The sequence below is a fragment of the Gymnoscopelus braueri genome, assembly GCF_963280865.1.
Source record: "Gymnoscopelus braueri genome assembly, chromosome: 19".
In the NCBI taxonomy this organism is placed as follows: domain Eukaryota; kingdom Metazoa; phylum Chordata; class Actinopteri; order Myctophiformes; family Myctophidae; genus Gymnoscopelus; species Gymnoscopelus braueri.
The window spans coordinates 42,366,304-42,384,310 of record NC_137621.1 but is presented as its reverse complement, the minus strand read 5'-3'; the positions used below and the strand labels follow the sequence as shown (position 1 = coordinate 42,384,310).

Sequence of the window (18,007 nt, the reverse complement as noted above, 5' to 3'; positions counted from 1 at the left end):
TTGAACATAATGCACGATAAAAAACCCTTAAGATACACACCACTGCAAGTTAAAAAAGCAAGAGAACTAAGATACTTAGCATCCCCTGGTGGTGAAGTTTAACTTGTCACCGTTCAAGTGTTTGCTGCATACACTCCTCAAGAATACTCCCGGATAAATAAATTAAATATACATTATTTAAAAGAAAATGATATATACCCCACAATGGATGTTTTAGCCCATCAGCCCATAGAACCCCATATATCGTTGCTGTCGGGCAGAAACCTTGCATTTAAACTTTTTACATTTTTCACTTACATGAACGCCCTACTTCATCATACAGGAGTGAAAATAGCCGATCTACAATTTCACAACGTCCGTTGTGAACTTGTATAGATCGTCTATTTTCACTATTTTAAATAGTGATCGACTTCAAACTTGCCGCGCGTGTCACAGAGGACCCGAGGGAAATGATGCGCCGAGTGCAAAGTCGGTTGGACCAGCGGATCTAAAAAATAATTGCCTGGACACCATACGTGGGCATGCCCAGTGGTGTAAAGTAACTAAGTACATGTACTCAAGTGCTGTACTTAAGTACAAGTTTGAGGTGTTTTGACTTTACTTGAGTATTTCCAATTTTCAGTACTTTTACTTCTACTCCACTACATCTCAGAGGCAAATCTTGTATTTTTACTCCACTACAATTATTTGAAAACTTTAGTTACTAGTTACTTTGCAATTATTATATTATAAAACATACATTAACCACTTTAGCCCTATTTTATACATAGGCTATTTGAAAATAGCCAATCTACAAGCTCACAACGCGTCGCAAAGCGGCGCGTTGTGAGCTTGTAGATCGGCTATTTTGAAATATTTTAGTACTTTTACTTTTGGTACTTTAAGTACATTTTGATACCAATACTTTTGTACTTTTACTCAAGTATTTTTTTTATTCCAGACTTTTACTTTTAACGGAGTATTTCTATATTGCAGTATTGATACTTTTACCTAAGTAAAATATCTGAGTACTTTTTCCACCACTGGGCATGCCTGACACGGAACTCCATATATGGACATAAAAGGTGCACAGACAGACAGACAGACCGGTACATCGGCTACTCTGACAACGGGTATTGCATGACGGGGATGGGTCATACAATCCCGCCCTTGCATTGTTCCCGACTTGTATCGACTGATGACACAGAGGGGGAGGAGAGAAGAGAGCGAGCAGATTGAGCAGCAGGTGATCGCTGTCTAGCCTGGCTGTCTATCTGTCCAGTGATTGGATGATTTCATTAGCTGTGTCGCCAGGCAGGAAATGACTGTCCCCGACAGGATGTGGCTACCAGCTAGAGAGATAAATAGGAACACAAACAACCTCTCTCCCTGTGTGTGTGTGTGTGTGTGTGTGTGTGTGAGAGTGCAGATGTCTGCAGTTGTGTATGTGCTGTTGAAAATACAGAGCTTTTCACAAGACAAGTTTCTTTTCTTGTCGTGCACTCGTGTCCACGCATGCGCACGGCATGCGTATGCCCGCAAAAGGCTGATAAAGGCTTTTGTAACACACAGACGCTGTGTGTGTGCACACGCACTACGTGTACACGTAACTGTATGCACAGGGCGTGAGTGCATGAATGTGTGTAGCGTCCCGTCCGCAGCGAATAAGACACATGTGTGTGCTGGTGGGGGTGAATTTATTTGTTTATATGGGTGCCCAGGGATTAAAGCAGAAACTAATCTCACGACTGTACATTTCTGTTAGGCCAAGTCCCAATCTGTGATTTGCGAAAAAGCATGAAAGAAGTTCTCCATGCTAATATGTTTAGGATGCAGTGGTGGAAAAAGTACTCAAATTGTTAACTTAACTTAAGTAAAAGTACCAATACTGCAATATAGAAATACTCTGTTACAAGTAAAAGTCCAGAATTCAAAATTGACTTGAGTAAAAGTACAACAGTATTGGCAACAAAATGTGCTTAAAGAACCAAAAGTAAAAGTACAAAAATGTTTGAAAATAGCAGATCTACAAGCTCACAACGCGTCGCGACGCGTTGTGAGCTTGTAGATCGGCTAGTTTCAAATAGCCTATGTATAAAACAGGACTAAGTGGTTAATGTGTGTTTTATAATATAATAATTTATATCTGAAAAGTAACTAGTAACTAAAGTTTTCAAATAATTGTAGTGGAGTAAAAGTACAACATTTACCTCTGAGATGTAGTGGAGTAGAAGTAAAAGTTGGAAATACTCCAGTAAAGTAAAAAATCCTCAAAAGTGTACCTAAGTACAGTTCTTGAGTAAATGTACTTAGTTACTTTACACCACTGTTAGGATGTATGTTTAGGTATTATCATTCTAAACCTATATTTCTGCTGTTCTACATACAGCCAACCAGTTGAAGAAATTTCACATTGAGGCTCTAACCTTTGTGTTCTGCTCTCCCACAATCATACAACAATCGATAACCTGAACTCACAGACTGAGCCTCTTGCAAATGGCTTCTTAGCTTTTCATTAATGATGGCTTTAAGTCTTACCATTGTAGTTGACATTTCTTACATTGATTGTCAAGCTCACACGCCTCCCCCAGGGCCCCTAAACTGAGGCGTAACTTTCAAAGCTACTAAATCTAGCTTATATTTTATAGTCTCCAAAGAACTTGACCCGATGATGAAAAAAACTAAACAAAAAATTAAGCTTTTCAAATAAAATAAATTGCATTCCGTCAGAATCTTTGAAGATTATCTTCTTAGCGATTGTTCTATGATTCATTTGAATAATGAAGTGTGTTTTTTTATCATTTGAAAAATTATATATAAACAAATCGATTATCGACTTAAGCCCCATTTTATACTTAATCACACAACAGTGCCGTGCAAAAAAGTGGTGAAAATAGCCAATTGACGTGACATGCCCCAAATAGAGATCGATCATCAATCGATCACATTATGTAATTATAAATAGTTTTATAATCGATTACATTGATTAGTTGTATGAACTGTTTTGCACCCCCTAGATAGAAGGCTTACCTGCATGCAGCCAGATCTGGGCCAGAGTCATCCAGGGGTGCAGGGGGCCGTGTTTGGCAGCGCTGCTCTGCAGGGAGGAGGCCACCTCTGACAGAGCCTGCTCCACGCGACTGGCTGCTATGGACGTCGCATGGACCGAACCTGAGGACAGACAGTCAGTCAGAGAGACAGACAGACAGACGGGACAGAGTAGGAGAGAGACAGACAGTGTGAGAGAGAGGGAGAGAGAGGGAGGGAGGGAGGGAGAGAGTGATGTATATAGAGAGAGAGAAAGTGATGTATAGAGAGAGAGAGAAAGTGATGTATAGAGAGAGAGAGAAAGTGATGTATAGAGAGAGAGAGATGTATAGAGAGAGAGAGAGAGAGAGATGTAGAGAGAGATGTAGAGAGAGATGTAGAGAGAGATGTAGAGAGAGAGAGAGATGTAGAGAGAGATAGAGAAAGAGAAAGAAAGAGCGAGAGAGAGAGAGGTTATTAAGATGGCCGCCTGGTGGTACTTCCATACCACTACAGCCTAAAAGCATTACAACCTACTGTACATCCGTTCATCAAGCATATTATATATTACACTGCATCACACCGTACTGGGATCAGTAGGAACACAGAACGCTGGCAGGATTAGTGATGTGGAGTGACTCTGTGATGATGGCCTTCTAACTGACAATCTATACCGTGGTTTCCAATGAGTGGCTTTCCACTTGCACGTTGTCGTGTCTCAATTCACATGGAGGTGTGCACCGGGATGTAAAGTGATGGAGGAGCACGCACAAGCTACACACAGTTTACCTGCTTTTCAGACAAAACATCCACCACGACCAAAATTTTACGGCCGTCCACCACAGACCCAAGGGTCTTCAACAGGGGGTCTGGGACCCGTAGGAGGTCCTTAGAGTTACCTCAGTGGGGCGCAAACTTCTTTTTTTTACATTAACTCTCTCAGTGCCAATGAAATAAAAAAATATGTTCATACTGTGCCAGCAAATTATTATTTTTTTTTTTATACAAAAGGTAGGGTAAGTGATATTTTTTGGTTAAAACTAAAAGTATTTTGTTAAAAGGTTAAAATACTATATTCTGATAGTAATCATTGCTATAGAGTGTTTTTTCAGTAACAGATGTCTCCCTGTCTCTCCAGCTCTTTAATAAACAGAAAATACATTTTAGGTAGGTGTCAAAATCTCAGCCAATCAGGAGAAAGTACCCATTTTTAAGCTTAATTTGTATAGTGTTCCAGTTCCAATTTTGTCTGCTCATTTCTTAGTGTCATCACTTCCAATTTCACTTGTTTAATCTGTATCCTGATTGAGTTCTCTGTCCTGGTTGGATACAATTGGAAATGAAACTGAAACTGAAACGAAAATGCATTTTCTGTTTAATAAAGAGGTGGAGAGACAAGGAGACTCCTAATACTGAACAAACACTCTATAGCAATGAGTACTATCAGAATATAGAGCTATTTAACACTTATTTTAACCAAAGCAAATCACTTACCCTACCTTTAATTTTTCGTTCTTGGCACTGAGGGCATTCAGAAAAAACTCGGGATAACTCGTTTTGTGGCACTGAGAGAGTTAACCACTTAACTCTAGCATCCCTATTCTGAGGGGAACCTTAGCCGAAAATAGCCGATCTCAAGCTCACAACGCCTCGCATAAGACGTTTGGTGTAGCGGGAAAAAGGAGCAGACCAAGTACATAGCCAAAGGCTAAGTTTACTAAGTATTGAGGGTTTAAGTGGTTGAATGTCTGAAATAAACAAAAAAAAACATACATTTCCACAACACTGATGATAGTCAATGAACTGAAGTCCTTTATGAAATGTATGGAAAAGTTGAAAATGCAACACAATTTTATACAATATGCACTAAGGGTCCCTGCTCAATCGTTGAAGACCCCCTGTCACATAATCCAATCGCAAAAACATTTGGCAACCCCCTTGTAGTCACTCCAGGGGTCCCGGACCCCCTGTTGAAAACCCCTCTAAGCGATCAGGGCCACTTTGACTGGGCGAGCCGAGGGACAAACCAGCGAGCTTCCGATTCAGCTACGGCCAGGAGTGACACTATGAGAAGAGCTGTCATTCACCACTACATCACTGTCTGTATGCGAGTGCATGTGGAGCCTAAGTAAAGCAAATGGTACTGCAGGAGGAAGAGAAACAAGTGCGTTTGTCAAGTGCCATATCTCCACAAGGAAATCGCCACTGAGAAGAGACATTTACAAAGTAATGCAGGTTTGGCTAAAATAAAAGGCGCCGTACAACAATTACCTGAAGAGTTCAATTTGAACAAAGAACTGCGCATATACAGCCGTCTTTTTATCTAATCAGGGTCCCCACACATTTTTAGCAATGAATTTCCAAAACTTTTCCAAAACTTTTCCAGAATATTTAGCCCAATTTCCAGGCCTATATAACAATCGTTCAGCGCAATAATGTGTCTTTTACTCCTATGTACAATGCCCCAAGATAGGCAGTGTAGCAAAAATAAAGCATAGAATAGTACAATTTCCTTCAACATTTCGTGCAAAATTAGGGCATAGCTCACTGGAAGACTCATTATGGCATCCGTAATAGCGGCTGTGGTGGAAGTGGAAAGTAACTAGTACATGTACTCAAGTACTGTAGGCCTACTTAAATACAATTTTGAGTTATTTTTACTTTAGTATTTCCACATTTCAATACTTTTACTTCTCCACTACATCTCAGAGGCAAATATTCCTACTTTTACTCCACTACACAATTATTTGAAAATTTTAGTTAGTTACTTTGCAGATTTACAATATTAAATTATAAAACATACATTAACCACTTTAGCCCAATTTTATACATTTGAAAATAGCCGATCTACAAGCTCACAATGCATCACCATGTGTTGTGAGCTTGTAGATCTGCTACCTATTTTCAAACATTTTAGTAGCCTACTTTTACTTTAGGTACTTTAAGTATATTTTGATGCCAATACTTTTGTACTTTTACTGAACATTGGCCTTTTACTTGTTGTAACAGAGTAGCCTATTTCTTCCCATGTTTGCTACTTTTACTTAAGTAAAATATGATATCTGCCAACTTCTTCCACCACTGAATAGCGGAGCTTTTTTCACTCACTGTAGCCTACTGTTTGATGGTGGTCGTTTGAACTTTATAGGCTATAAATAAAATATGAAGTAATGAGGGTCTCACTATAGGCCTAGCCTACTGTGTTTAGAACAATCCTCAAATATGAAGAACAAAGTGATGTGCAGTATAGATGATGTGTTGTCCGTCCACCATAGGTATTTGAAAATCCAAGTTCCTCCACTCTTTATAAAACGTCTGACGATAAAAAAGAATAGCCTATACTATAGATGTATATCGAACAGGCACAAAGCAACAAAAAAAAATTCACTCTATGGCAAAGCAGTGTGCAGATCTCAACCAGGTCCACAATGGAAACACGTTCCTTTAGGGTTTTTTGTGTTATCCTTTTAACAACCATTGTCAAATCCTACCTCTGTACCGTTTACAAATCTGTTAATAAAGTATTTAATCAATAAATAAAACGGGGGCGGGACACAGCCGCGAAACCTCGCTCAAATAGAGACCCTGCGAACGAAAATAGGAGGGGTGGACGACGTCGTTGCACGGTTCGTTGTCGCTCCCGTAGGTCAGGACGGTCTCATTCAAAAACATGTATTTTAATGAGATTTCATTGCCCACTCGCGTCGCATCGCTGGCAGTGCGGATGGGTGTTACACAGCCCGTTCGGCGAAAAACTACTTATGTTACATATTTCGTTAATGTTATACATGCTTATGAAAATGTTTTGTATTAAAAAAAATCAATAGCCAAAAACAATGCATAGCCAAATATTTTTCCAGGACCCTTGATAAATTCCAGGACCTTTGATCAATTCCAAAACTTTTCCAGTACTGGATTTTTTTTTTTTTTATTTCAAAATATTTCCAGGAATTTCATGACCGTGGGGACCCTGTCTAATGTATGTATCTAGAGTATTTCCAATATTCAATACTTTTACTTTTACTCCACTACATCTCAGAGTTATTACATTGTAAAACATACATTAACCACTTTAGCCCCATTTCATACCTAGGCTATTTGAAAATAGCAGATCTACAAGCTCACAACGCGTCGCGATGCGACGCGTTGTGAGCTTCTAGATCGGCTATTTTCAAACATTTTGTACTTTTACTTTTGGTACTTTAAGTACATTTTGATGCCAATACTTTTGTACTTTTACTCAAGTACATTTTGAATTCCAGACTTTTACTTGTAACAGAGTATTTCTATATTGCAGTATTGATACTTTTATTTACCATAAGTACAAAATGTGAGTACTTTTTCCACCACTGCATGCCTTGTCCTACAAAAGGCCTCAATGTTACTCTTTTGAAGATTTCAGAGAATCAAAATGATCAGTCAGGTTAAATACCGAATTGAAATGGCACAGAGTCATTATCACTCCTCGAACACAATAGGATATATATAGAAACTGCAGCAAACCAGAACTGTGACAGGTCAGAAAGGGCCCTGCAGAAAATTAAGTGGGGTGACACAAAAAAATATCAGTTTGGGTGCCCCTAGTGGTCATAATAATAAAATAATTTGGACAGCCAGATGTACAGAATGATTACTACTGTATGGTTATGTATATAAGTTGTAGAGAGCTGGAGGGTTAGATCTAAACTTTAAAGCTTTTCTTCTCTTTGCTCTAAGACGTCTCTGATTATTCTGCATACCCTGTGGCTTAATTTATATCCCAAAAACCCTCTCCCATAGCTCTGTGTGTGTGTGTGTGTGTGTGTGTGTGTGTGTGTGTGTGTGTGTGTGTGTGTGTGTGTGTGTGTGTGTGTGTGTGTGTGGTTGAATGTAAATGTGTATGTACAGTATGTGTGAGAGATAGAGAGAGAGAGAAATAAAGAAAGAAAGAGAGCTGAAGAGCGCTTCTGCTAAGTGGATTTAGGGAAATGAGAAGGGCAACACTAGCGTGCACGCATGCACGCACGCACGAGTAGGGAACATTAAAAGTTAACTAGTGCGGTTTGAAGGGCACTTTGTAATGCTAGAGAGAGCGACACAGAGACAGCGAGGGAGAGAGAGAGTTGTGTTGTGCGTAAGAGGTCAGCATGCAGAAGTGCAGCCCCAGAGCAACACACACACACACACACACACACACACACACACACACACACACACACACAGAGAGAGAGGTGTGCAGAGATACAGAGGGTGTGGTTGGAAGGGCTGACATTTCATACACGCGGGTCAATAGCGCTCCTTTCACGGTGGATGTGTCCTCTCCAGAGCGCTGAAGCTTATCGACTTCATCTGAAGGGACGCCGTGTTCATTTGAGGCCTCTCATCGATCTCTCTCTTTATCTCCCTCGCTTTCTCTCTCTCTTTTTTTCGTGTCCCACCCCCCTTCCGATAAGCTTTCCCCGCTGCATTCTGCTCGACCGACTGCACACACACAGGCGTGGAGGTGCATATGCACGGCGAGAACAACTAGTACTTTCTTTAAAAAAAAAAAAAGGTAATAAGGTGCGTGGGACTGTCAAGTGTGAGGGGACGAGGGTGTCAAAACGGCCAGCCAGCCAGCCAGCCAGCCAGCCAGTCAGTCTGTGACACTGTCGATTCCATGCCCCTCATTATCTGGACACAGTCAGCCAGCCACACAGACAGAAGAAGCCAGACGCTATAGCCACCAAGACTGTTAGCTAGGCAATCAGTGAGACAGTCAAGTCAGTCAATCAGTATGTCTGCCAGCAGCCATTCAGGCACCTACAGTAACTAGTCAACCAGCAAGCCAGCCTTTAAACCTGTCAGTCTTGCAGACAGCCGGTGAAGCCGCTTGTCAGTCAGTCAGTCAGTCAGTCAGTCAGTCAGCCAGTCAATAAGCCAGTCAAATAGCTGAGACAGGGAGAACACATACATGACTGGTGCCAATGGATGCAAGTGCTGGTGCCAATGTGTATGCCGGTATTGTTAAAATAGGCTGCTTTCACTTGTGCCATTGGGTGTCCCCCATACCAAAGGCAATTGCTCGTCTGCATATTTTTCAACTCCTACCAGTATGTTTTTCCAACACACACGATGCAAAGCATTAAACCAATCAAATGTAAATTTTACACATTTGCCTATACAGCACTACTGTTACTTACTTGCCTGGGAACGTGCATGTTTTGGCTTAGCTCGTGCATGCTATCGTGCCTCAGCTACGTGGGAACTACAGCTATACTTACTTCCCAGCTACTCAATTTCATAAAACAGTCAGTCGTTCATCTGCAGAACTATTTTACATATAGGCTCTTTAAACAAACAATTTCAGGGGGAGAGTATTCACTACATTAGGCTCTATCTGTGGTGTATTCCTTGACCGTAAACAAGCTGAGGCACAAAATGTCTGCTGTAAAGAAAAAAGGGCTACAGGGGAGAACTATGACATCAAGTTAAAGCAGGAGATATATGTACAGTATATCGTTTGCTGTCCTGCATAAACCTCCAATCTCCATATTTCACATTATGTTTTTTTCATTCGCTACTTCATCATACTACAGTGTCGCACTAAAGTAGCAAAAATAGGCAATCTACAAGCTCCAGTGTTGGAGTGTTTGTAGATTGGAGCTTGTAGGCCGGCTAGTAGATCGACGCTCCAACGCATTTGGAGCTTGTACAGTAGATCAGCTATTATTTGCTTTTGCTTTTGAATTTGAATCCTGAAAAGTACCAATTTTGGACATATGAGGTTTCCACCCGACAGCTACGATATCTCTGCTGTCCAGCCGGCAGCAACCAGCTAACTCCAAAATGTTCATTTTTCAGGAAATAATAAAAACAAAAAAAAGTGGAGTTAGGAGGTTCTGTCCATCATTGATAAGAACAGCTGAATGGACCTCCAAGCTCACAATGAGGTTATTAGGTCAAAAGAGGGTGGAGCCTGGAGTCAGCTAAACCAGCTAACTCCACCCCCCTTTGGTGGAGTTAGCTGGTTTAACAGAAAGTTTGAGGATCTAATGGAGTTAGCTGGTTTTGTCAGAAGCGGTTTTTAATACTTTTAATTGGTTCAATATTTTTTAATCAACACACAGACGTAAAGGGTGTTCAATGGCCCTGATTTATGGGGGAAAAAAATGCAAAAGCGGAAAAATGGAGTTAGCTGGTTCCTGCCGGACAGCAACGATATATTGTTTTTATCCAGATACTGTACATATATCTGAATCCTAAAAAGGAAGGACAAGGATCTACAGAGGGAAATTCTTATGGGTCAGATGGATGGGTGGATGGATAAGCGTTATGATGGCTACTTACAAACAGAAAACATGGCGTAAAAACCAAGATTGTTAGCTTCCTGAAAGTCGCCTTGAAATCGGATGGATGGAAGGAAAGGGGAAAAGGACAAAAACAAAAAGGGAAACATGATTGTTAATGAGAAAGAGAAATAGAGAGGGATGAGCGTGAAAAGAAAACATCGATATTGGTTTGTGTTAATTTCGTCGACTAAAACTATGACGAAAAATGTTCATCGACTACCGTATTTTCACTAACGAAAACTAAATAAACGCTATGATGGCTAAAACTATGACTAAATATTGTCAATTTTGTCAATAAATAAAAATTTGACTAAAATGTTAGGGAGGGGCTAATGGAGAGGAGATCCAGTAGAACTATGACAAGTCATTTTATCCCTTAACTCTGCGACACGCTGTGAGCTTGTAGATCGACTATTTTCGGCACACAGCCAAGTACTGTATAAATCAGGCATTACAACGCCATCAAGAACTGCCAAAATACATTTTAAACTAAATCAACTGTATTTAGTCAACTAAAAGTAGACTAAGAGTAAAACATTTCAGATTACTAAAATAGAATTTTTTGTCAAAAGACTATGACTTTGTGGGAGAAAAGGCATAGCTTCTAACCATTTAAATAAGGGAGATATTCCATGAGGAATATCGTGATTGTCATGGTATGCAAGATGCAGTGGTACTTTTGCTTGTAGCTAGTAAGTGTCAGCGTTTGGTCAAAAAACAAAACAATGATAGCAAAGCGACATACTGGAACTGTAAAGTAATGCATCTGACTGAGGGGAAAACAGAGAGAGACAAGTAAAAGAAAATCTGCTTTATAGCCCTCATACTGTAATCTGTAGATTACTGGCGGATAGTAGGTGCATGTCAAGCTTTCTCCTTTGAAAATAAATTACATTTTACTCTGCAAACATTTGAGACTTCATCTCTTTATTTAGCTTGCTTTCGATGCTGGCGACAGGAATGTGTTAAGCCCGCCGTACGGTGACCTTTCAGTCCAAGTTGGATCAATATACATTTTCCTGAAATACTGGCAGCTTTGTGGGAGACACGGCAACAGGAAACAGGGGGAGAGAGCTTGGAGGAGCTGAGGTGCTGGCGGGTATGAAACAGCCTCACGGGACAACAGGAGGATAATGGGCCATAATATAAACGAAAATAACAGAAAAACAAAGGGAGAGGGGGTGAGGGAAGAGGAGGCAGAAGCCAGTGTGAACGGTTAACTTTCATACGTTTGGATAAACTACTCTCGAACGCCCACATTTGCACATGCAGATATTTGAAGGGCTGTACCATAAAGGCTGATAGAAGACATGTGAAACCACATGACTTGCCCTACATGACCCACAGACTTCATTTTGAGGCAAAGTAGATTCACGATGCTGCCTTCAACCTTGGATTAGAACTGACAATTGGCACAGACAAGAAACTGAAAAACACAAGGGGCACAAGGGGCTTTTGTGGGGGGGAAAAGACATGATCATGTATTGTACAAGGTTTGGATCTGACCTCTGTTTAAATGCTAAAGCTTTCAGATACAGTGCTAAGCTGTATTGTCTACTTAAAAGTCTAAATGCTGTTGCTTAAGCTGAATAATATTTGCTTTATTTAAACCAAGGACCGGTTCCTTTGTTCCAATCCGTTTCATTCACATTCACAAGGTTGTCACCTTTCTTTAACAGTCCAATGCTAAAGCAGAACTACATACTGTGTAGACAAAGGTTTGAGGTTTACCTGGTGGTATCCTTTACCTGGGATCTTTCTCTTTGAAGCACTACACTTACTGTATGTGACTATTTACCTAGTTGTTTGTTGACTAGGGCTCATGCCATTGACTTATAAAGTCGCTCTGGATAAGAGCGTCTACTAAATGCCTAAATTGTAAATGCAGAGGTTAAATTGATATTTGATAACGAGCCTTCAGGTTGTAAAACGGTTCCAAGCCAATTACATCAACAACATACTGGCAAAATGTAAACGTATTATTTAAACTGTTTGTTTAGGTTAGTGGAAGTCATTCCAGCTTCACACCATCACGCTTCAACTCTAAGTTTTGATGAGGGGTTAGTCAAGTTAAGGAATGGCTCCTATAGTTGGCCATAGTTGTGAGGTCATTCGTTTAAAACAAAGAGGCATCTATTCCCGCCACACACCGGTGAGGTCGCAAACACACAACGAGCTCCGTCACCGGCTGGGGAACGAGTCACACGCCACACCATGCTAAACAGGACCGGTGCGGACGGTGGATTACACTTGCTGCAGGGCTGGCGGAGAGGAGGGGCGTGGTCACAAAAGTGCTGATTCCGAGACTTGAGGGAAGGAGCCTGAGAGGGAGGAGTGGGGGCAGGTGGAGGAGGAGATGGCGGGTGGGAGGAAGGAGGCTCAACGGGCGGAGGGTCAGACGGAGGAGGAGGAGGAGGTGGTGGTGATTGGGAGGAGGGAGGAATGTCGGGGGGCAGAGGGGCGGGGAGTGGGGGCGAGGGGAGCGGGCAGGAGGGTGAGGGGAGCGGGGAGGTGGTGGAGGAGGCTAAGAGATACGGGTAGTCAGGTAAGGGGAGCGGGGAGAATATGGTGCAGGAGCTGGGAGAGGGAGGTGGGGAGGAGGTGGTGGAGGAGGCTGTGGGATGCGTGTAGTCAGGTAAGGGGAGTGGGGAGGAGATGGTACAGGAACAGGGTGTGGGGAGCGGGTCAAGGGGTGAAGGGATCGGGGAGGAGAACAAGGGGAGCCGGGAGGAGAGGGTGGACGCCCCCCTCCACCCTCTCCTCCCGGCGAGCGGGGAGGAGGAGACACCAAAGAAGAAGGAGGGGGAGACGAGCTCGAAGTCGAAGTCGGAATAGGACTGGGAGGAGGAGGAGCCTGAGACTAAAGGAGTACAACAGAGAGCAAAACAACATGGCTGACATTAATAACAGGTTCAGTGAAACCAAGGAAAGAGGGAAGAAAATGGGTGATTATGGGAGGGAGAGTCACAGAAAGACAAAGAAAGTATTTCTGCAATGTTTTTTTTTTTTTAAGACCCCAACAACCTTGAGAACCATCAGAATAAAGACGCAAAACAAAACAAAACCAAAGATTGAACGTATAGAGAACAACAGTTTGATAAACAAAACAAAAAAATCTGCAAGTAAGGAAACAGGCTTGAACGGTTACACTATGATGGAATGAGAGTGTGTGTGCTATGAGTGTGTGTGTGTGTGTGTGTGTGTGTGTGTGTGTGTGTGTGTGCGTGTGAGAGAGAGAGCGTGTGCCTACCGGTCTCAGGGTCACTGAAGTCAGGCAGGGTCATTGCATTGAGTTGGCGTCTGTCTGCGATGGCTCTGTCCAACAGACTGCTGCCACGCCCCGAGTCACTGCGATGCGATACACACACACACACACACATACACACACCATTTCAATACTTTGGAGTCACTGATGTGGATTATTAACAGCGATGGGATATTCGGATCTGACAGCACAGCACAGCGACTTAACCTGGACGTCGTGTGACATGTGACACAGGTCACATGTAAAACAGTGTAAGGGGTAATGCACACAGAGAAATATCTACGCCAAACACAGCCAACGGTTAATTCTTCACAGAGAATGACATAATGAGGTTCGGAGATGTAGCTTTATACAATGTAGGCATACATTACAAGTTGAACACTTTCATGCCTGCATTGTAACGATAACCCCGAATGTGTGCATTTGTTCAAATGTTTGGAAATGTTTCCGGGTTGTTAATGTTCAAAGTTATTATAGCAGTAATACAATACAGCAGCTGTGTGTGTGCGGGCGTGCGTGCATGTGTGTGCGTGTGTGTACCTGGGGTTGGTAAGGTTGTAAAAGCTCTTCCAGATCTGCAGCATGTGTTTACAGGTGAGCAGAGCTTCTTCTGGTCCTCGACACAGCGTTTCCAACTTCACCTTAGTGTATAACAGACTGGGGGGGAAACACATTGAAGGGTCACAACTAAGATTAAGGTTACAGTACAGAGGTTGAGATTATAATGATTTTGGTCCCGTTCCATTTTTTTGGACTGAGGAAGTCGACTGAGGAAGATGCCCTCTGCTTGTTTTGTTCTGAGAAAAGAGATCCAATTTGTGTAATCGTAGCCGTCTCAAAACACATCAAGAGGATCTGTTTGACTGACTGAATGGCACAGATTTATTGATAGCACTACATGTCTTTTTTGATTTCTCAGGGAATCGATCAGATTCAAGTAAAAAGGAGAAATACTTTCTGTGGTAAGTAGGTAAAGTCAACTTATGTACTCTAAAGTCTAAAGCCGTTACTTACTTGAAGTTCTCGGGGTACTCGGACAGGGCCATCTCTATGATGTTGAGGGCATCGTGGTAGTGCTTCTGGGCAGACAGCAGCAAGGCCAGGAGGTGGAGGGAGTGCACATCATCTCCCTGGAGCTGCAGGGCCTGGCGGACATAGCCCAGTGCCTCGGGAATCTAACACACACACACACACGCGCACAGAGTGACACGGACATTAGTGCAGACAGAGTCACACAAACAAGTTAAACCCCTTCCATGTGATTTATAAATAAGCAGTCTGATGTAACGTGATGAAGAGGTGTTTGTTATTACCTGTCTAGACACAGCCAGCTGCAGGGCCAGGTAGAACGCTGCTAAATGGTCGGTAGGACACAGACTCTGAGCTCTACCCACACACACACACAGAGAGAGAGAGAGAGAGAGAGAGAGAGAGAGAGAGAGAGAGACGGTGATGAAAATGCATTACACTGATAGGATTGGTCGACTTGTGAAGCCCCGCAGAGGCAGTCTGGGTCGTGAAAATAATTTTAAGAATAATTTTTCATTTTGCGTTCTGCGGAGAAAGAAAGAGCAGAATGGCTCGTCAACTAACCTCTGGAAGGCTCCCAAAGCCTTCCTCTGGTAGTCCTCCTGTGTACCTCGCAACGACGCTACAGAGAGAGACAGACACATAATATAGAGATTAGTGTAAAATGTGAGCTCGTAGATCTACTATTTCCGGTCGTGCGACACGACGCGCAACCAAGTATAAATCAGGTGCAAGAATACAGAGAGGAAGAGGACTGCGCTCGATGGGAGATTTAAAACAATATTTACTGCGGCCCGGCGTAATAAAATCATGATCCTTTGAGCTCGCAATGTTTATCAGATAACAAGGCACGAGCAGGCATGGGTGGCTGGCTGCTCATGCATTTAGGAAGGCCATTTACTGGCACGACTTTGGTTAAGTGGATGAACATCCACGCGCTACTTACCGTCAGTAGCCTTGAGGCTGTAGACCAGGCCAATGGCCAGATATCCTTTGGCTCTGAACTCTGCTGCTTTGTCCCCCATGTCTAACACCATCTTCGCAAAACACTCCCCCTCATCCAACTGTGGAGGGGGAGGGGGAGAGGAGAGGGAGAGGAGAAACACACAAACAAAGTCACCCCACCACCAACATTCTTAGATGAAAACAGATCTCTGCAGTGGTGTTGGTAGCAAAATGACGTCAGTCCACTTCCAGGAGCAACGCTCAATCGTAGTATATTTTCATCGAAATCAGTAAAAACACTAAAGTTTAGACGAAAGTGAACTTTTCATTACTCAGACATGATCAGATAATAAAGGTGTGATAACATGTTAATTTGCATCTACAATAGAGTGCGCGGTTTCTCCCTTGTTTGTGATTTGTTTTTTTCTGTTGACAGCAAATCATGGGATGTCTATTTAAGATGCAGTGGCTGGCCTGTGGAGTTTGCAACATAGCGCTCTCTCGCTCATCAGACCACCCAGTGACCACTTGTACCGCCGTCACCCACACAAGGAGACCGCATCCGCCAGGAGAGAAATGATTCATCACAGCACAAAAGGTGATTGCTCAGACCTCCTTTCAGCTGTCAATGAGTCCCTGTCATCGTTGGCACATCTTTTAGCTCAACCAATGTACAAGGAACAAGGAAATTGTTTTTCCTGGCCACCTAAATTGGGACTGGTTAATTTCCAAGTCGACGAATAAAAAAAAAAAAACCTTTGTGTGTCAGTCAATGCTGCTAGGCAAAGACAGGTTCTGACGCAGTTCTGGCAACATTAGGCAGCTACAATTTTGCGGCGGAGTATAGAGTACAGAAGTCCTGACGTCACTCGTTCATCCCCTGGTTCGTAAAGTAATTTCTCTATGGAGAATAACATTGGGTCATCTTAGAGTCGTCTCATATAAGAATTGTGGTCCAAAAATAAACAAACTGTCTTGGCGATATTGTCAGGGAGGAGGTTCTGTATCGTTTAGGATAGGCAGTCTCTTATATTTGATACAGTCCGTTTCTGGCGAAAATTTAACTAATTCGGCGGAAGTAACATTATCGTTTTGTCACCGTCAGTTGATGCTTCATAGCCATAAGAGTCAAACCATCATTTGTTTATTTTTGGAACACAGTTCTTATTTGACGCGATAATAAAGACGTCTATGGGGATTCAGAACGGGGGTGGAAAACCGCGAACCAGGTAGGATGTGTAAATTACGTCAGATTTCGGTGCTCCATTATCTTTCAGTTTCCACTGAAAATGTGAACAACCCCGTGGATTGTTCTAATTTGAATTCAATTTACACCGGAGAAGTTGGGGCTTAAGTGCCTTGCTCAAGGACACTTCAATGGCGGGTATAGACTATAGAGGGAGAGCGAGTATTGCTCATTCATTTCTTGATGCTGCTGGCTCAAGGGATCAAACCGGCAACATTCTGGCTACAGGCATGGTTCTCCCCATGCCTTTGGTTTGGTATTGAGTATAAGGATAATGTTTTGGTAGCTCTTGCAATGGATTTAAGTTAAGATAAGCCAACAATAAGCCAGAAACTATTATCTGGATTAACCAACAATACAATTCTGCAGAATACGCCTCACTTCCTAGATCAACAGCGTTGCAATAAAGTACTAGAAATAGTGCCATCAAAACCACGCCCCCTGGGTCATGAATACATGTTTCAAGGACAAGGATGTGGTGAAATGGCTTTTTTGGTAATTTTACTTTTAACTCATTCATTGGTGGGGGGGGGGGGGGTCACAGAGAATGTTCCATGATTTTTCAAAGGTACAGTAAAATTGCCGTTTTCACTGGCATGGGGACCGGAGACAGATTAATGAATTAATTTCTGGCAGTGAAAGAGTTAAGTTTCAGTCTGAAACGGCGTCTCAGCAAATCATTAAGGTCCTGTCCTTTCAGGCTATGGAACACTAGAATCTCACTCACTGCACTGTGCTACAGCTGTTTGTGTAGCCTGTCACTCACGCTGCCCAAGGGAGAGAGAGAGAGGGCCAGTGTGAAGCATGTTTTTACTATGTTGCTTTTTTCTAACCTAAAATGTTTTCAGATACATATTTTAGTGTGCTGATGAAGTTTTAAGATGAGTAATACACCGTCTGGACGTCATCTTGAATGATTCAAAACGGAGTAGCCCTGTAATTAAAATCAGGTGTGAACGTACAGCTATGGGAATCACACAGGTGTATTTAATATATATTTTTAAGGGTCTGTCTATGTCATCACGCAGTACATTTTTGTTTGACAGGAAATAATTAAGATTGGCCTTTTAGGTACTTTAGATATACATTTTCAATCTAATGTTAGGTATGTCCATGTTATGACCACGGATATACTCTAAAAGTGAGAAAAACATATTTTTCATTTCACTTTAAAAAGTCCCATACACCATTTTTGAAATATTTAGT

General features: G+C 42.2%; 1 protein-coding gene across 2 annotated transcripts in view; it reads right to left on the bottom strand.

Annotated features, from left to right (window-relative positions):
• Positions 1-18,007, bottom strand: part of ttc7b (tetratricopeptide repeat domain 7B) — a 600,383-nt gene that overhangs the window by 562,962 nt on the left and 19,414 nt on the right. For both annotated transcript variants that reach the window (XR_013932176.1, XM_080414915.1), the window contains exons 12-18: positions 15,557-15,674; positions 15,175-15,232; positions 14,895-14,967; positions 14,596-14,756; positions 14,122-14,238; positions 13,567-13,664; positions 3,010-3,150 (exon numbers count right to left, since the gene is read on the bottom strand). Coding sequence is in view for 1 of the 2 variants with exons in the window: in XM_080414915.1 (XP_080271041.1) it covers positions 3,010-3,150; positions 13,567-13,664; positions 14,122-14,238; positions 14,596-14,756; positions 14,895-14,967; positions 15,175-15,232; positions 15,557-15,674 (766 nt within the window). In the remaining variant the exon portion in view is untranslated. The remainder of the gene's footprint in view (positions 1-3,009; positions 3,151-13,566; positions 13,665-14,121; positions 14,239-14,595; positions 14,757-14,894; positions 14,968-15,174; positions 15,233-15,556; positions 15,675-18,007) is intronic.